Raw genomic sequence first — 18,464 nt, 5'->3', positions numbered from 1 at the left:
AGTATGGGAGTAATTTGAGATGTGACATGAGATAAGTGTCACAGCCTTATGTGGAAAAACGTGACAATGCTGGGATTTTCTCATTTTGTGACTGGACTTGTTTTCGACCAATTGATAGAAATTGATTGCTATTAGTGGTAAACAAATCCTTTCTGATCATATTAAGCAACTATCAGGCTGGCGACTTGGAGAGAGCTTTTAGCCTTTAGCCATCCAGCGATTCCTATGTCAAAGTAGCCAGATGTTGTACTGAGCTATGTAGCCCATGAAAATTCCAGATCCACCTTACCCAAATTGAATTAACCGCTCCCAACAGAGCTCAGGTATAAGTGCCATGGTTTGCTTCAGTGCTCTCGTATTCAAGTGTCCTGGGTGCTACGCCACTTTAAAGGCAACATACAAAGGCAAGTTTTTGTTCCTGTTGTGTTTGGTGAAGGATAGTGATTGATGCCCCATAGACATAAAACTAAAAGCTTGTAACTGTTCCCAAGTGTCTCCTGAAATTATGATACGGGAACAGATGAACAGTTTTCCAGTATCTTTGCACTTTTGTCCCTGTCTTTCCTTTCTGATCCATAGATTTTATAGCAAGCCCTGCTAGATGGCGAGGCTCAATTCACTCAACACATCTCATGCATAAGGGGCTTCCCTGGACTTTAGGGTTTAACACCAGAGGAGTCTTAAACTTAATTGTTAAAATGGATAATCTGTTAAGAGTACATATCTTTCTCAGTCGGTCTTTCCATGGCTTTGAGGACATTCATGGTAAGGCAGTTAACTGTGACTAAGCTGATGTGAATATGAAGTTGGGGATAGAGATGAAGTTCTCATGGGTGAATATTTTTTCTAATTGAAGCTTTAATGCCTTGTAAGCCTCTAAATTATAGCAGGAGGGTATTGCAAATGTACTGTCCTGCAACAGGCTCTGCGTAATGATCCCCATGCTCACGTTTCTTTACATGTATTTATTGAATCTATGCTTGTTACATAGAACATAGAACAGTACAGCACAGAACAGGCCCTTCGGCCCTCGATGTTGTGCCGAGCAATGATCACCCTACTTAAACCCACGTAACCCGTATCCCAACAATCCCCCCATTAACCTTACACTACGGGCAATTTAGAATGGCCAATCCACCTAACCCGCACATCTTTGGACTGTGGGAGGAAACCGGAGCACCCGGAGGAAACCCACGCACACACGGGGAGAACGTGCAGACTCCGCACAGACAGTGACCCAGCCGGGAATCGAACCTGGGACCCTGGAGCTGTGAAGCATTGATGCTAACCACCATGCTACCGTGAGGCATAATTGTTGTTTAACATCGCAGTGAGAAAATATAATGGAAACATGAATGGTGCATAATGTAAGAGGAGTCTTTATGAAACTGGCTGTCTCCATTGATGGGGCTACAGTGACAGGATAATTGGTCAAATTCTTTATTAATTGCATGGAATTTGACATTTAAAAAACATACATTTAAAGTACACACTTTTTTTTCAATTAAGGACAATTTAGTGTGGCACATCTTTGGGTTGTGGGGTGAGACCCATGCAGACACAGGGAGATTATGCAGACTCTACATGGACAGTGACCCAGGGCCGGGTACGAACCCGGGTCCTCGGCGCCGTGAGGCAGCAGTGCTAGCCACTGCGCCACCGTGCTGCACTTAATATATTTTTTAATATCTTTTTTCCCCCAATTAGGGGCCAATTTAGCATGGCCAATCCACCTACCCTGCACATCTTTTTTTTGGTTGTGAGGGGTGAGACCCAAGCAGACACGGGGAGGACGTGTAAGCTGCACACCGACAGTGATCCAAGGCTGGGATCGAACCTGGGTCCTCGGTGCCTTTTGACACCAGAATGCTTAACATTGTTTTGGGGCTTGAATCAGCAACCCTGTCGATTTAATTAGAAGCATTAAGTGAGGGCAAAGCTACGATCCATTTTCTTACCTGGGCTCTAGAATTTTCTGTAGTATTTCTCCTGTGCAAACTGCAGATTAGTGGCCAGGCTTACAGCCACGCTTTATGGTGCCCCCCAACCACCACCACTATTTCTGTAAACTCTTCCCGCTTTGCAATCTTTTAGGAATTCTGAATTCCTCCAGTCCTGTTCTCTTATGCATCCCCCACTGCCTTCACTCCCCATTGGCAGCTGTGCCTTGAGCTGCTTTTGCACAGAAGCTCTGTCATACCTCCCAAAACCTTTGCACGCTCCACCTCGAAGTTTCTTAAAACCAATTATGACATCTGACTGTGCTCCTATGAAGCTCCTTGGGAGATCTTACGACATTAAAGGCACTATATAAATGTAAGTTGCTGCTTTAGGCAGTTACGATGTATGTGACATAGTTTTACTTTTATGTACAATGACATAGTTGCAGCTGGGAATACAAATATCCTCTTAACAATGCATCTATTAAACAAAATAATACTTTTCTTTTGGTTGATTATCATATGCATCCCAACCAACTGCCTTGTAGTTCAACTTCCCATGTATAATTGCTTGTCAAAACAATTCCATTGAATGGAATAATATGGAGTGCTCAAAGCCAGTGAACCCCAGGGATTTTACATCCGACACTAGTTCCATGCCCAGAGGATATGCTCTATGATAGCTGCAATATATAAGTGTGGATTTAAGTTGTGCCGTCTCTCTTAAAGCTCTTGAGGGAACTTGTCTTTGGCAGTAGAAACAAAAGAACCTATTTTATGATGCAAGACTGTGTAATCACTTTGACAACGATGTTTCAAAATACATCTTGAGAAAAAAAACAGCACTGCCAGATGTAAACATCCAATAAAAATATAATGAAAATATCTGTTCTGAACCTCCTTCCTCCTGATCCTATTTTGATTTCATCTCTTCAAGATGGTGCTGCACCCAGTCTCAACCATTAACCTGTCCCGTAGATTTGTAAAAATAATGGACGCATGAGAGTGTGACTCAGGTTTGTGCTTCATTGGGATTGGAATATTTGACATGTCAAACAACTCAGGCTGGTATAAAAACCTCTCCAAGGAATGTGAGCAACTTCTCCATCTTTCCCTAGGTTGGATTACTGAAGAAAGCAGTCCTATTCTTAGTCAGTGCACCCGAGGGTGTCAGACATCAGCACCTGCCCACCATCTCCTCCCCTCCCCCACACCCCATCTCACCTGAGCCCATTACTTCAATACCAATTGAAGCAGAATGTACAGATGCATTCCAAATCACAATGAGTATTTAGTAAATGATAGAAGTCTTTGGAAACTATAGAGTTAATTTTCCCCTCCAGCTCCTCCACGTTTTTGGTTTTTCATAAATATGTGATCGTAAAGTCTTAAAATTAATGTCATATGGGTAGAGTTTAATGAAATACTGCATCGATTTTGAATTGAACGCATTTTAAATTATATATCCCTCTTGGTGCTGTGTCACCGATCACTCAGTGAGCCTTCGTTGCCATGGCAACATAAACTTTTACATGCATGTTGTAGCTGGTGCTTTATGATTAGGGATGGTGGAGGCTCCAGTATCCTTTCATCACATGGCTGACTAGGGCTGGGATTTTCCAGCTCCCTCACAGCAAGATTTCCGATGGCTTCCCTAGCCAACGGCCACCCATGTCCGCCACCAGAACATTTTTTTGGGGGGGGGGGGGTTCTAGAAATTCCCGTCCAAGGAATCTCTCCTGCTTTTACCGCCTGCCATTGGCGTATGTTGGGAAGATTTCAAGGTTGATGCACAACCTATTTGGCCATCTTATCAACACACCTTCCTTTACCATCAAGTCTTGGAGTGCGACTTGAACCAGGAGCGTCTGGTTCTTTTTTAAAAATAAATTTAGAGTACCCAATTCATTTTTTCCAATTAAGGGGCAATTTAATGTGGCCAATCTACCTACCCTGCACATCTTTTGGTTTGTGGGAACGAAACCCACGCAGACACCAGGACAATGCGCAAACTCCACATGGACAGTCACCCAGAGCCAAGATCGAACCTGGGACCTCGGCGCCATGAGGCATTAGGGCTAACCCACCGTGTCACCGTGCTGCCCGAGGAGCATCTGGTTCATAGACAGGGATGTACCCACTGAACCATAAGACCTCCTGTATATATCCCTCTTACAAAGTCCTAATTCTGAAAAATCTGTGCAATTCTCATCCTGCCTGTGTTAATGATGCTGCCCCACATGAATGGATCATCTCGTATTTTAAAGTGGACTTTAGTGAGAAAGTGGGGCGTAATTGTGTGTTTTTTTTAATCGAGTGAATGTTGCGAAGGAACAATGTGGCAATATTGCAACATGCGAGCTTGAGACACTAACCTTGGGGATCTGAACTGTATGTGAATTTTGAATGAGCAATGTATGTCTGTCTGCTCTACTGACTAAAACAACTGCAGCACATTTCAATGATTATAGAAAACTTTGGGGCATGCTGAGGTCGTGAAAGTAACTAGAAATGTAAGTCTTTCACAGTCACCCAGAAATACAGATGAATGATTTGCTTCATTTATTTCCTGCAAGTAATTTTGTTTTCAATTCTGGTGAGGCGCTCTGTAGTGATTGGTTGCCTTAAGACCCCGCCTTACTGAGTAAGGGTCACATGGTCTGAACAACCAAACAACACCTAGAATGGGAGGGAGGGCTTTTCCTAGTTAGAAAAAGTACACAATGCTTGAAGCATTCAGCCAATGCAGCAATCTTGTAAATAAAGTTTGTGTTCAACTTGAGAAAGCTCCAGGAATACCTATTCTCACGCTCTTTTGTCCATTTTTAGATCCACTCCACCGTTGTGCCCTAAACTGTATTTTTCTTTCCTCCACTTTTCTCCCCATTCTGTCCTGGAAATATCGAAATTTGTTTGAGGAATAAGCAACAAATTTGCGCCACTCCTACATTTAAAAGAGACATTAGTAAGAATGTCTGGCATTCCTTCAATTTCCAAGGAGATGCCGAACTCTGGAATTCCCTCCCTAAACCTCTCCACCCCTCTTTCCTCAGTTAAGACATATGTTGAAATCTATCTCTCTCAGCAAGCCTTTGATCATCAACCCTAATATGTGGCTCGGTGAAACGTTCACCGTAAGCAATTTTACTACATTAAAGGTGCTAAATAAATGCAACTTGTTGATCATCCCACTGGGGCTTAGCTTCTCTGCAATGGAGACCTGTTCCTGGAAGTAAAAACAATGTGTGATATGTGGTTCTGCCGCCAGATGTGTGAACAAGATCTTGTACTTCTACTGGTATAGTCGCGCGCAGTAGATTAAAAGCAGGTTAAATCGATGGGCAGTTTAGAATTTCAGCTTGTGCAAACACCATAAAATATTGTAAGAGGTTTCCGCATGAAGCGAGGTGGAAATTTATTCCATGGGAGCAGACTTCCATACAAAACCAAGTGATCTGCAGCAGTGAACTGTGCTTTAATGATGGGTTTTCCTGCTGGTTGTGTTGTTTTTCCTCTGCACTGACTTAAAGACATTTTGCAGTTAAAGGACGTTTAAGTGTGGTCATTTTTTCTCAACCATTTAGGAAGTTCTATACATAAACCATTGCCCTCTGCAGTCTGAGGCTGCACCTTCGATATCACCTGACCCTGCAGAAATGTGCAGCCAAGGGCCGGAAATGGCCCCAGATTTGTACTTAACTCATAGAAACCCTACAGTGCAGAAGGAGGCCATTCGGCCCAACCAGTCTACATCGACCCTTCGCAAGACCACCCTACCTAGGCCCAATTCCCCGCTCTATTTCTGTAATCCCACCCGACCTTTGGACACTAAGGCAATTTAGCATGGCTAATCCACCTAACCTGCACATCTTTGGACTGTGGGAGGAAACGGGAGCACCCGGAGGAAACCCACGCAGACTCATGGAAAACGTACAAACTCCGCACAGATAGGCGCCCGAGGTCAGAATCGAACCCGGGTCCCTGGTGCTGTGAAGCCACCGTGCCATCCTAGATTGAATGATTACCAATTTAACGTATTTTGAAGTGTTAGGTAGACCTCTTCAAAGTGGTACATATTAAAACAAAGGCTGGCGATGCACAAGCTAAAAAATATGAATAATTTAATTGGAAATAACAATATGAAACAAAGGTGTTAACCCTAACCCTAACCCAAACCAAAAGCATGACCTAAATATAAAATCTAAATGTCTGTTTCTAATGTAATTTGCCTGAAAAAGATATAGCTTTCCTACAGTTTTCCTGACTCTGTTCATTGAACAAAGAGATATTTGCCATCTCCATTGCAACACGTTAGAAGGACTACTGTGCAATCTATTTGGACCAGCAGCGTTCAAAAGGATTATTTTTGCTGTCCAGAAGTTCGTTTATGAACTCTAAAGATGTCTAAGTCACACCGTTAGCCTGTTCTCAGATTTCCTTTCCCCATCTCATTTGAAACCAAATGATACCTCCTGCAATTGTTCTAACTGCGCCACCAAATCAAGAGGCAGTGTGCGTGTGCAAATATACAATTCTGTCTGCCATGAGACATTAAAAAAATCCGTAAGTGTCACATAGATTTGTTACTAATTGGATCAGTACAATGAAATGAGCCAGAGAATGGATTTTCTTGCGTCTAGCACCCAAATAAGCTATTTGTTTGATACACCATGTGAAGAAAGGCTACCAAGTTTAGCACCTGCTCTTTTTTGCTTCTCTGGGGGCCTAGCTTATTCAAAACCCATGTCAGTGTGATCCAGATTAAGTCATGATGGCTCCATTTATCTCTGCTTACCTCAGGTGCAGGACAGATGCTGCTTGTCTCTATGAGCTAATGAGTTACTGTTATGCATGAAAAACATCAGCAAGGGCAGTCATATTCCTTCTGTAACCTTGTAGATTTACAAAAGGACAGAAGAGTTGCATTAGGAGGAGTTTTGATTTGTTTAATGGAGTTTGAATGACCTTTCCCTTTTCTGCTACAGCTACCCATATCATCTTTAGGCCCTGGATAAAAGCAAATTACTGCGGATGCTGGAATCTGAAACAAAAGGGAAAATGCTGGAAAATCTCAGCAAGTCTGGCAGCATCTGTAGGGAGAGAAAAGAGCTAACGTTTCAAGTCCGATGACTCTTTGTCATCGGACTCGAAATGTTAGCTCTTTTCTCTCCCTACAGATGCTGCCAGACTTGCTGAGATTTTCCAGCATTTTCCCTTTTGTTTCATCTTTAGGCTCGGCTCATTGGTGGATTCAGGTTGATGGATCTATGCTGTTATGATTCTAGCTATTAATACTGGATGAGTTAGATGCCAGAGTAAAGCCTGGCATGATAGATCCTGCTACCCTTTCTTCAAAAACCATGGAGGAAAGTTACTGAACAAATTCAAAAGAGTCTGCTGATGAACCTTTCACCCAAAGAATAAGATATTTATTTTAACAAGAAAAGTGAACTGTATTACAATGTACAAAAAGGCTGCGAAGATCTTAATACAAACAAAAGAGGATGATTCAATTTCACACTATTCCTTTACCCCAGCAATATCTTTACATGCACATAAACCAATGAGGAGTTACCACCAGCTTGACACAAAGGGACTTTGGGACTGGCGCTGGCATTGGCACAGTTGCAAAGTTTTCTTCCAGTGAGGTCCCTGAGCATTCACTTGATTCTTGCCATCCAACTCGTATCTCTCCTTGAGACACCCAAAATTGCACTCTAAACTCACTATTTCTTCAACTGCAGAATAAACAAATTAGTTCCTTAAACTGAATAGGTGGCACAGTGGTTAGCACTGCTGCCTCACAGCGTCAGGGACCTGGGTTCAATTCCAGCCTTGGGTGACTGTGTGGAGTTTGCACGTTCTCCCTATACCTGCGTGAGTTTCCTCTGGGTGATCTCGTTCCCTCCCACAGTCCAATGATGTGCAGATTAGGTGGATTGGCCATGCTAAATTGCCCCTTAGTGTCCAAAAGGTGTATAGGTTAAGTTACGGGATTATTGGAATAAGGTGGGTGAGTAGCTTTGGGTGTAGTGTTCTTTCAGAGGTTAGGTGCAGACTCGATGGGCCCAATGGCCTTCTGTACTGTAAGGATTTGATGAATCTTCTAGTAACACCTCGACTAAACCGATTACTGAGTTCTATAACTGATTATCAGTTAACTGCTGTCCCACTAGTCTTGTAGCTTTTCTTTTCAGAGTTTACAATCCTTGTCCCCTCTCTCCACACTCTCTCTGAACTCCTGTCTTTTCTATATCTGTGTCACTGGATGACTGACGCGAGGCAAGAGTAAAGTTTTTCTACTTCATTCATTTGTCAGAATTACTGAACTTCCAACCCACGGTAGCGCAGTGGTTATCACAGTTGCTTCACAGCTCCAAGGTTCCAGGTTCGATTCTCGCCTTGGGTCACTGTCTGTGTGGAGTCTGCATGTTCTCCCCGTGTCTGCGTGGGTTTTCTCCGGGTGCTCCGGTTTCCTCCCACAGTCCATTGATGTGCAGTTCAGGTGGATTGGCCATGATAAATTGCCCTTAGTGTCCTAAAAAGGTTAGATGGGGTTACTGGGTTACGGGGATAGGGTGGTGTGGGCTTAAGTGGGGTGCTTTTTCCAAGGGCCGGTACAGACTTGATGGGTCGAATGGCCTCCTTTTGCACTGTAAGTTCTATGAACCCCTTTCAAGTTGCACAGTATTCTGACACTGTTTCTTCGATGTCGCTGGGTCAAATGCTGAAACTCCCTCGCTAACAGGCCTGTGGGTATACCTACACCACATGAACCAGCAGTTCAAGGAGGCAGCTGACCATCACCTCCTCCAGGGCAATCAGGGATGAGCAACAAATTCTGGCCTTGCCAGCAATGCTTGCATTGGCAACAGCAGGAAGTGTCAAAGAATTTGGAATAAATAATCAGAATAAATTGGCAGCGGGTTAAATATATTTTCTTATGAACAAGCACTTGTGAAGCCTTTGTCACTATTCCTGCAATGAACAGGACATCCTTAAATGGCTGCAAGGCTTTCCAGATGTCTACCCATTGATCTCAGCATTGCAGAATAAACTTGGCTTTTGCTAAAGATTAAGCTTCAGTAACCAGTTTCTGGTTAATAATGAAGTGCACGAATAATGTAATAATTTATCCATCACCCTGCAGAGTGTTTTAACCAGATTATCATTGCTTACTTATTTTGGAAGTGGCGTCAACTCACTAAAAATACAAAGGATTCAGGCCTTGAAAGTGAAGGGTTTAGGAAACAGGAAACCAAAGAGAAGAAATGCATTTTTCAACGTTTGCTCACCTGAATGAACTCATTTTCGAGCCTTGAATGAAATAATTTGTGTCAGACTGGTGCGATTTAACATATTTACATCTGCTACGCTACAGGATTAATGGAATGCAGCCCATCAGTTTGAGGAATAGCAGGCTCTACTTTTCAGCGACAATCTTCAATGTTAACTGATGCTAAAGGAATTATGCTAATTAATTTGTCGTGAATTTCTATTTCTTGCATTCTTGGGAATATATTAAGACTGATTTTCATGTACTTTTGGTCACAAGGGCATCTGATATTAATGCAATCATTGTATCATCATATTCACCTAAGTGACAGTGTCATATAAGTGCGGTGGCAGTTCATGCATACTCACATTTGAGTTGCTTCAAAAAAGCCTTATTCACTTTGAACCGTAGCTATATTGGCCATTACTTGTGGACACTCAGACCTCCCCTTTCTACCCGCTAATACTTACAACTCTGTCCTGACTGATCAATATTAATGAAATAGACCTGTATTTCCCAAGACTTATGAATTTGTCTCTTCAGGCTGGTGTCTATGACCTGATTTTTTTCACTGGTTGCAACCCGTTTCAATGTTTTAAACTCTCTTTTTGCTGGTCTCCTAAGATCCAAACTCCAGAACTGACAACTTGTTTCAAACTCTGCTGCACATCTTGCCCTGATTCAAACATGGACAAGGGAGGCAAATGCCAGAGGTGAGGTGAGAGTGACTGCCCTTGACATCAAGGTAGCATTTGACATAGTATGGCATCAAGGAGCCAGGGCTAAACTGGAGTCAATGGGAATCAGGGGGAAAGCCCCCACTGGTTGGAGTCATTCCCGGCACAAAGGAAGATGGTTGTGGTGGTTGGAGTCAATCATCTCAGCTCCAGGACATCACTGCAGGAGTTCCTCAGGATGGTGGTCTAGGCCCAACCATCTTCAGCTGCTTCATCAATGACATCCCTTCCATCAGAAAGTCAGAAGTGAGGATGTTCGCAGATGACTGCACAATGTTCAGCACTATTCACGACTCCTCAGATAATGAAGCAGTCCATGTTCAAATGCTGCAAGACTTGGACAATTTCCAGCCTTGTGCTGACCAGTCACAAGTAACATTTGCACCACACAAGTGCCAGGTAATGACCATCTCCTACAAGAGAGGATCGAATCATCACCCCTTGACATTCACTGGCATTACCATCACTGAATTCCCCCACAATCAACATCCTGAGGGTTACCATTGATCACAAACGGAACTGAACTAGCCATATTAAAACTGTGGCTACCAAGGGCGGCATGTGGCGCAGTGGATAGCACTGGAGCAGCGGCGCTAAGGACCCGGGTTTGAATCCTGGCCCTGGGTCACTGTCCGTGTGGAGTTTGCACATTCTTCCCATGTCTGTGTGGGTTTCACCCCCACAACCCAAAAGATGTGCAGGTTAGGTGGATCGGCCACGCTAAATTGCCCCTTAATTGGAAAAAAAAAACAAAAAACCTGTGGCTACCAGGGCAGGTCAAAGGTTAGGAATCCTACCCCCTAAAACCTGACCCCCTTAAAGCCTGTCCATCATCTACAAGGCACAGGTCAGGAGTGCAATGGAATACTCTCCACTTGCCTGGATGTGTGCAGCTCCAACAGCACTCAAGAAGCTCAACACCATCCAGCACAGAACAGCCCACTTGATTGTTCCCCCTACCACCAACATTCAAACCCTCCACCACCGATGAACAGTGGCAGCCATGTGTACCATCTACAAGATGCACTCCAGTAACTTGCCACGGTTCCTTAGGCAGCACCTTCCAAAGCCACAACCATTACCATCTAGGAGGACGCGAGCAGCAGATATCTCGGAAGCCCACCACTTGGAGCTTCCCCTCCAACTCATCCATGAACCCAATTTGGAAATATATCACCATTCCTTCACTGTTGCTGGGTCAAAACCCTGGAACTCCCTAACAGCACTGGGGGTGTACCTACACATTTGGGATTGCAGAAGTTCAAGAATACTGCTCCCCACCACCTTCTGAGTGCCAACAAATGCTGGCCCACCCAGAGACGCCCACATCCTGTAAATGAATAAAAACAAATATTGGGCCAGGCGAGGAAGGGTCGAGTGGCTTCCCTCTTTGCTCCCTCCTTGTTTGACTGCAAATAGGTGTTTTAGTTGAAAAGGATATACCTGCCAATTCACGGGGTGCGTAATTGCTTACACGCTATGATCATAAAAGAACCAAGAAGACATTTTTTTCTTGAGCTTAACAAAGAAATGAGGTTAGATTTATCATTCTTAAATTGATCTGAGCAAAATAATAAAGTGCGCACCAATGTTCATGCATGCAATCTTGAAGCTCACCCACACAAATACAGGTAACAAAGTGGAGAGGGGTAGGTCGGCTAAATTAAAGTCAATTTAAAACAAAAGTGGAAGAGTACACAGTTTGTAGTTAGGTGACTCAGCTGACTTCTGGCTTAATTGATGCTTAGAACCATAGATATGATACAGCACAAAAGGTGGCCATTCAACCCACCCTGTCCATGCCGAACCAAAGACACCAGGTGTCCTTCCTAATCCCATCTTCCCCTCTATAGCCCTGCAGTCTGCAGCTTTTAAGGTGTGGATACGGGTACTTTTTAAAAGAGTTAAGACTCTGTCTCCACCACCAACTCAAGCAGCAAGTTCCAGACCCACCACCCTCTGCATTAAAAGGATTTCCTCATGCCCCCTCTAATCCTTCTGCCACTTAGCTTGAATCAGGAATCCCTGGGTTTTGAACTCTCTGACAAGGGAAACAGGTGCCTTTTGTCTACTTTATCTCGACCCTTTACAATTTTGTGTATCTCAATCATGTCACACATCATCATTCTCTGTTCCAAGGTAAACCACACCAACCTTTCCAATCTCTCCTTGTAGCTACAGTTCTCCAGTCCTGGCAACATTCTAGTAAATCTTCTGTGCACTCCCTCCATTTTAAACTCTTCCAATTTAAATATGTGGGTGACTGAGTTTGTTCCCCTTCAGGAGACTGTCGTGCTGGGTTGGGATGGTTGAAGAAATCTCTTTTGGGAGCAGGATGATCACAGTCTGCAAACGGGGCTGGAAACACAGCAGGTGGATTGGAGAAAAAAGGCGGCAGGAGTGACCCCACTTTGATCCCCACTTTGACAAACTGCTTGACCTCAGCTCTGCTGAGAAATCATGCGCTTAAAGCATATAAAAGGTTGGCTTGTCATGTGACCTATTTCTTTATTTTCCAGGGGAATTAAAAAAGGCATCGCCTGTGTATTCCAAAGGTGACTTGATCAGATCATATCTGGAAGTTAACATAGTCAGTGTCCCATTGTCCAAGCAATTTGGCTTAATGGCCCATCTCCAACAGTTGAATACTCAGGTGGTTGTCATAGATGAGACAGGGGGGCGGCACGGTGGCACAGTGGTTAGCATTGCTGCCTACGGCGCTGAGGACCCGGGTTCGAATCCCGGCCCTGGGTCACTGTCTGTGAGGAGTTTGCACATTCTCCCCGTGTCTGCGTGGGTTTCACCCCCACAACCCAAAGATGTGCAGGTTAGGTAGATTGGCCACGTTAAATTGCCCCTTAATTAGAAAAAATGAATTGGATATTCTAAATAAAAAAAAAAATAGATGAGACAGAAATGTACATAAATGTTTAAACCTTTGTTTTTAACATTACAGCTATTCATTAATGAAAGTTGTTGCTTCTGCCATTGTCATCATTCATGGGTTTCCTCTGGGTGCTTCGGTTTCCTTCCACAAGTCCCAAAAGACATGCTTGTTAGGTGAATTAGACATTCTGAATTCTCCCTCAGTGTATACGAACAGGCGCCAGAGTGTGGCGACTAGGGGATTTTCACAGTAACTTCATTGCAGTGTTAATTACTTGTGACAATAATAAAGATCCACCCAACCATTATTTTAACGCTCGGTTCTTGCCACTTAAGCAAAGGTTAATGTATAAAGAACCGAAGCAGGAACTCTGGTCAGTCAAGCCCTCACCAATTCAGTGACACTGAACCCGACCGTTGTATCCTTAATGTTGTAGCAAAAATTGGAATAGAATCTGGGACGTAAAAGTATGGGTCAAATAATTACTGGATTAACTCACTCAGATATTGGAGGAAGCTATAATTCTGTTATTAATATTTACTTTGTTTACTGCTGCAGAAACTTTACTAACCCTCGAAACCTCCGAGAATAATAATATAACAATCTTTATTATTGTCACAAGTAGGCTTACATTAACACTGCAATGAAGCTACTGTGTAAATCCCCGAGTTGCCGCACTCCGACACCTGTTCGGTGGACTTCAGAATGTCCAATTCACCTAACAGCACGTCTTCCGGGACTTGTGGAAGGAAACCGGCGCACCCAGAGGATACCCACTCAGACACGGGGAGAAGGTGCAGACTCCACACAGATAGAACGCGATTCTCTGAAATGGAGACTAAGTTTTTGCACCGTCGTGAACGCCGTTGCGTTTCACGATGGCGCGAAACGGGCAAGGGGACAACCTATTCTGGCCCCCATAGGGGGCCAGCACGGTGCTGGAGCGGTTCACGCTGCTCCCGCTGCTCCCGCCTCCCTTCCCGGCACCAAATGGGCGCCATGCCAACCCGGGCATGTGCAGTTGGGCCGTGCCAACCTGCGCGTGCGCGGGGGACTTCTTCAGCACGCTGGCCCCAACACAACATGGTGTGGGGCTTCAGGGGCCAGCCACGCAACAAAGTAGGCCCGGAGTGGGGGGGAAAGAGGCCGGCCCGCCGATTCGTGGGCCAGACCCCATTGGAGGCACCCCCCGGGGACGGAGCCTCTCTCCCCGGCGCAGAGTTCCCGCCGGCAGCGACCAGGGGTGAACCGGCGCCGCGCCAAACACGCTGATGCAAATGGCACGGAGAATCATGCGCCGGTGTCAGGGCAGCGTGGCACAGTTGCGGCGATTCTCCGGCCTGGCGCGAGGCTGGGAGAATCGCGCCCATAGTGACCCAAGTCAGGAATTGAAAGCTACCACAATAGTGCAAAGCCATACCCTGACTGCAGTGCTATCCTGTATCACGGCGCACTGCGTTGTCATATGCAGCAACTATAAAGGTTATTGCCATTTATCTTTCACAAGGAAAGAGTAAAATGATGGTCTGGATGTAAATTGTACTAAGTTGAACATATTAAAAATGTTTCCAATTCTTTCATGGGGTGTGAACTAGACAGTATCAGTTGCCCATCCCTAATAATCCATGAGGCGATGATAATAAAGCATCTCCTTGACCAATAAAACCATAAGAAGTAGGAGCAGAAATTGGCCAATGAGCCCATCGAATCTGCTCCAGCATTCGATAAGATCATGACTGATCTGATGTGATAATCCTCAACTCCACTTTCCCACCATGTTCCCCTAACCCTTGATTCCCTTATTGATTGTTAACCCATAGCACTCCGTATTATATAGCACGCTTACTGCTCAGTTACGAGGTTGCAGTGTGGGTTGTGAGCTGGCTGCTGAAAACCAGTGTTTGTGTCGCAGTCGAAATTCTTCCTTCTATTGAGCAAATATCTTTGCCCAATGACACTTGCCATAGCAAAGAATATGTGTACATTTTTGTGACTACCAATACTCTAGCACAAGGTATCAGAATATGCTATGCCACTGTTGTTTGTTATTTGAAAAGACGGGAGGGGGAATTTGAGGGATTGGAGTGGGGGCAGATTGCACAGATTTGTTTAGCCTTCCAAGAGAAATGAGAAAAATAATATTCTCCATATTTTTCCTGATGGTTAAGGACGGCATCACATATTAATATAGCTCTTCCATCCCTTTTTATTTCAGTATGAATTCAAAGCCAAGAACATCAAGAAGAAGAAAGTGAATATAATGGTGTCAGTGGATGGTGTCAAAGTCCTCCTCAGGAAGAAGAAGAAGGTGGGTTGACCTTGAATGATCTTTGGAGTAGTGATTTACAGCAAAGTCCATGTCCTGTCAATATGGAGCCTTCAGTCATCATCTGCTAAAGGTTTTTCAGTTCTCGTGTCGGTGTGTGCAACTAGAAGCAATTTGCTGTTGAGTTTATTCATTTACGATTGCTGTGGTTGTTCAGATGTTTGACCCCTTGTGTATTTATGGGACTCAGCTTTGGTCGCTGACAGAACTTGTAAACATCTTGGTCCTTGGCTGTGGTGATGATTGAATGTGACATCTGTTTACACATGCCACTACCCATCTAGTATATCTGTGAAGTGATGAGATTGTTATCGGTAGCCCTGATTCAGATGTAACTGTTAACAATTGCAAGAGGCACTTGGAAAGTGGAGGCTTCAGGCGATCCTCATCAAGCCTGAATTTTAAAAAAATGCTGCATATTATATTTGTATACCTCGTACAAAACAAAAACCCCTGCCAGATGGCCAGCTGTGGTTTAGGATGTGGATGTATAATTGGTTATTCAAATAGAATGCAGCTTGGCCTCTTCTCAGCGAGAAGCTGGAGTCCCAAATTAAGAAAATTGTTGAACTATCCCAACTTCCCAATTGTTGGTCCTCTTTACCTTACTGGCCAATTTCTCAGACCTTCTGATTGAACCTATCAACATTTCTGATGGTGCTGTATGAAATAGGCATAGAAAACCTTGTTCCACTTTGAAATTCAATGCTGGGCCTAAAACTATTATAGTTGGAGGTGCAGCTCCCAATCTCCAACACTGCAACCACACGCCTGTTTAGGACCCAGAAATCCAGGGGCAATGCAAAGGAGTAAAGGATCTCTGGCCCTTTTGTTAACCTGAAACAAGAAATAGGCATTCTTTTAGAGAACAGAAGAGCATTAGATGGAAGAGCAGGAGCAGGCCTTTAGCCCCTCAAGCGTGTTCTGCCATTCAATAAGATCATGCCCTATCTCAATGTTGCCTTAATTCTGCTTTCCTGCCCGGCCCCATTGTGGGGGCCAAAGCTTATCTCTTGACTTCCTTGTCGATCAAACATCTGTCTAACTCAGCCTTGAATATATTAAATGAATCCACTGTCTGGGATAGATTAATGATCCTCGAGAAGAAATTGCTCTTCGTCTCCATCATAAATGGGAGACCTCTTATTCTGAAAAGGTGCCCCCTAGTTCCCCCATGAGAGGAAAAATCCTCTCAGAATCTACCCTATCCAAGTCCCTCAGAATCTTCCCATTTCCCACATTATACTCCATCTGCCAATTTTTTACCTACTCACTCGACCTATCTCTATCCCTTTGCAGGCTCTTTGTGTCCTTACAACTTATTTTCTTACCTATCTTCTTGTCATCAGTAAATTTGTCTACGATACATCCGTTCCTTCATTCAAGCCATCAGATTGTAAATAGTTGCGGCCCCACCAATGTTCCTGTAACTCCCCACTTGTTCCAATGGCTGACCTGTGGCTGATCCATTTATCCCAGAGAATAGATCAGGGAATCAGTTGCATTGGCTTTATATCTGTTTTTATTGGAACTTGAACCGTTCATGAATAGGGCTGTGAAAAGTTGTGTCACAGAAGGCAGAGTATTATCTCACACTGGAAGTCAATAAGACATGGGGCGGAATTTTCAGATCTTTTTTCCAGTGTTGTCTTGGGTGGGAAATACCCAGCCCGCCGGCTGCCTTGCCGGCTTTTCCCGCTTTATTTTTAAACTCTTTGCGGGGGGGAAAAATTGAAACGTTGGGTAGCATGAGATCATACTGGCATGATTCAGCCCGGGCTGAATACAGTAATAGGATAAGGTAGCAAATTTAATACTGAGATGAGGAGAAACTTACTTCTCCAAAAGGGTTGTTAATCTGTGGGAGTGCGGTAGATGCTGGGGCAGTGAGTAAATTTAAGGGGGGGTTAGACAAATTTTGAATTGGTAATAGGTTGAAGGGTTATGGACAACGGGCAGGACAGCGGAGTTGAGGCCATGATGAGATCAGGCATGATTGTATTGAACGTTGGAGCAGACATGAGAGGCAAAATTGCCTACTCCTGCTCCTCGTTCTGATGTTCTAAGAAATAACTATTCTGTCTGATTTCACCTTCCAGCTCTTTGTAGCCCTGTAGGTAACAGTATCTTAAGCACAAATCTGGTGTTCTTGATTAATAAGGGGATTTCTTGATTAATATGGAGATCAGGGGTTACGGGAAGAAGGCAGGAGAATGAGGGTAAGGAACATATCAGCCATGATTAAATGGCGGAGCAGACTCAATGGGCCAAATTCTTATGGTTTTATGGGCTGATTCAGGCCACCCCAACAGCAACTTGGACTTTTGGAAGATTGGGATGGCTTATCGGGACATGCCCCAAACTCTTATTGCCTCTTATAACCCATCTGCAAATGTAGTGGCAACTCATTTTTTTTATTCATTTAAAGAATGTGGGATTTGCTGACTAGGCCATAATTAACTGCCCATCCCTAATTGCCTTTGAGAAGGTGGTGGTGAGCTGCCTTCTTGAACTGCTGCAGTCCTTGTGGTGCCATCATGCTGATAGGGAGAGAGTTCCAGGGTTTTGATGCTGTGACCCCATGCCCCCACTAACCACACGATCCCCTAGAACATGATGTTAACTTGGGGCATTATCTTCCAGCCACGCTGCGCCGGAAAAGCTTCTTGCTGTGGTGTAGCATGGCCGTTGAAGCCGGGAGACCCCGCTCCTGGATCCACCTGGCTAGCAACGCCTCACGTGATTCAACGCAATCCCGCAAAAACGTTGTAAGGAGAATCCCGCCCACAATGGACGGGATCACGTTTTGACAAATCTGCATATTAGAGCGAGGCAGTAAGCCTTACTCTCATGTGCAGATTTCCAAGGAATCTCGGGTGAGCGCTGTTCAGCACTGGTCCTCACAAATGGGGACCAAACGGAACGGCACTCGTGGAGCTCTCCAAGGGGATCGGAGGCCTCCGGCTGCATGCCTTTTTGGCAGTGTGGTGTCCTGGCACTGGTGCCACCTGGGCACCTTGGCAATGCCATGCTTGCACCTTGGTCATGCCACCTGTGCCATCCTGGCACTGCCAAGGTGCCCAGATGGCACTGCCATGGTGCAGGTTTGACTGCCAAGCTGGCATTTTTTGTGCACGTGCGATTGGGCTGGTGTTGTCCACTGTGGGTGGTAGAGGGTGGGGAGCCTTGGGACCCTCCCATATTGTGTTCCGGCTGGGGGGAGGTTGGGGATTTTATTTGTGGGCCTCGGAGATCGGGACGACATTTAAAAATGGCGTCCCAATCTCTCATTACAACT

At 44.6% G+C, this 18,464-nt stretch overlaps 1 protein-coding gene across 3 annotated transcripts in view; it reads left to right on the top strand.

The window, feature by feature from the left end:
- Positions 1–18,464, top strand: part of nos1apa (nitric oxide synthase 1 (neuronal) adaptor protein a) — a 452,025-nt gene that overhangs the window by 201,405 nt on the left and 232,156 nt on the right. For all 3 annotated transcript variants that reach the window (XM_038794907.1, XM_038794908.1, XM_038794909.1), the window contains exon 3: positions 15,056–15,148. In XM_038794907.1, the coding sequence (XP_038650835.1) occupies positions 15,056–15,148 (93 nt within the window). The remainder of the gene's footprint in view (positions 1–15,055; positions 15,149–18,464) is intronic.

The sequence above is a fragment of the Scyliorhinus canicula genome, chromosome 4 (assembly GCF_902713615.1).
Source record: "Scyliorhinus canicula chromosome 4, sScyCan1.1, whole genome shotgun sequence".
NCBI lineage: Eukaryota > Metazoa > Chordata > Chondrichthyes > Carcharhiniformes > Scyliorhinidae > Scyliorhinus > Scyliorhinus canicula.
Note: the sequence above shows the minus strand (reverse complement) of the source record. Positions and strands in the feature narration are given on the sequence as shown.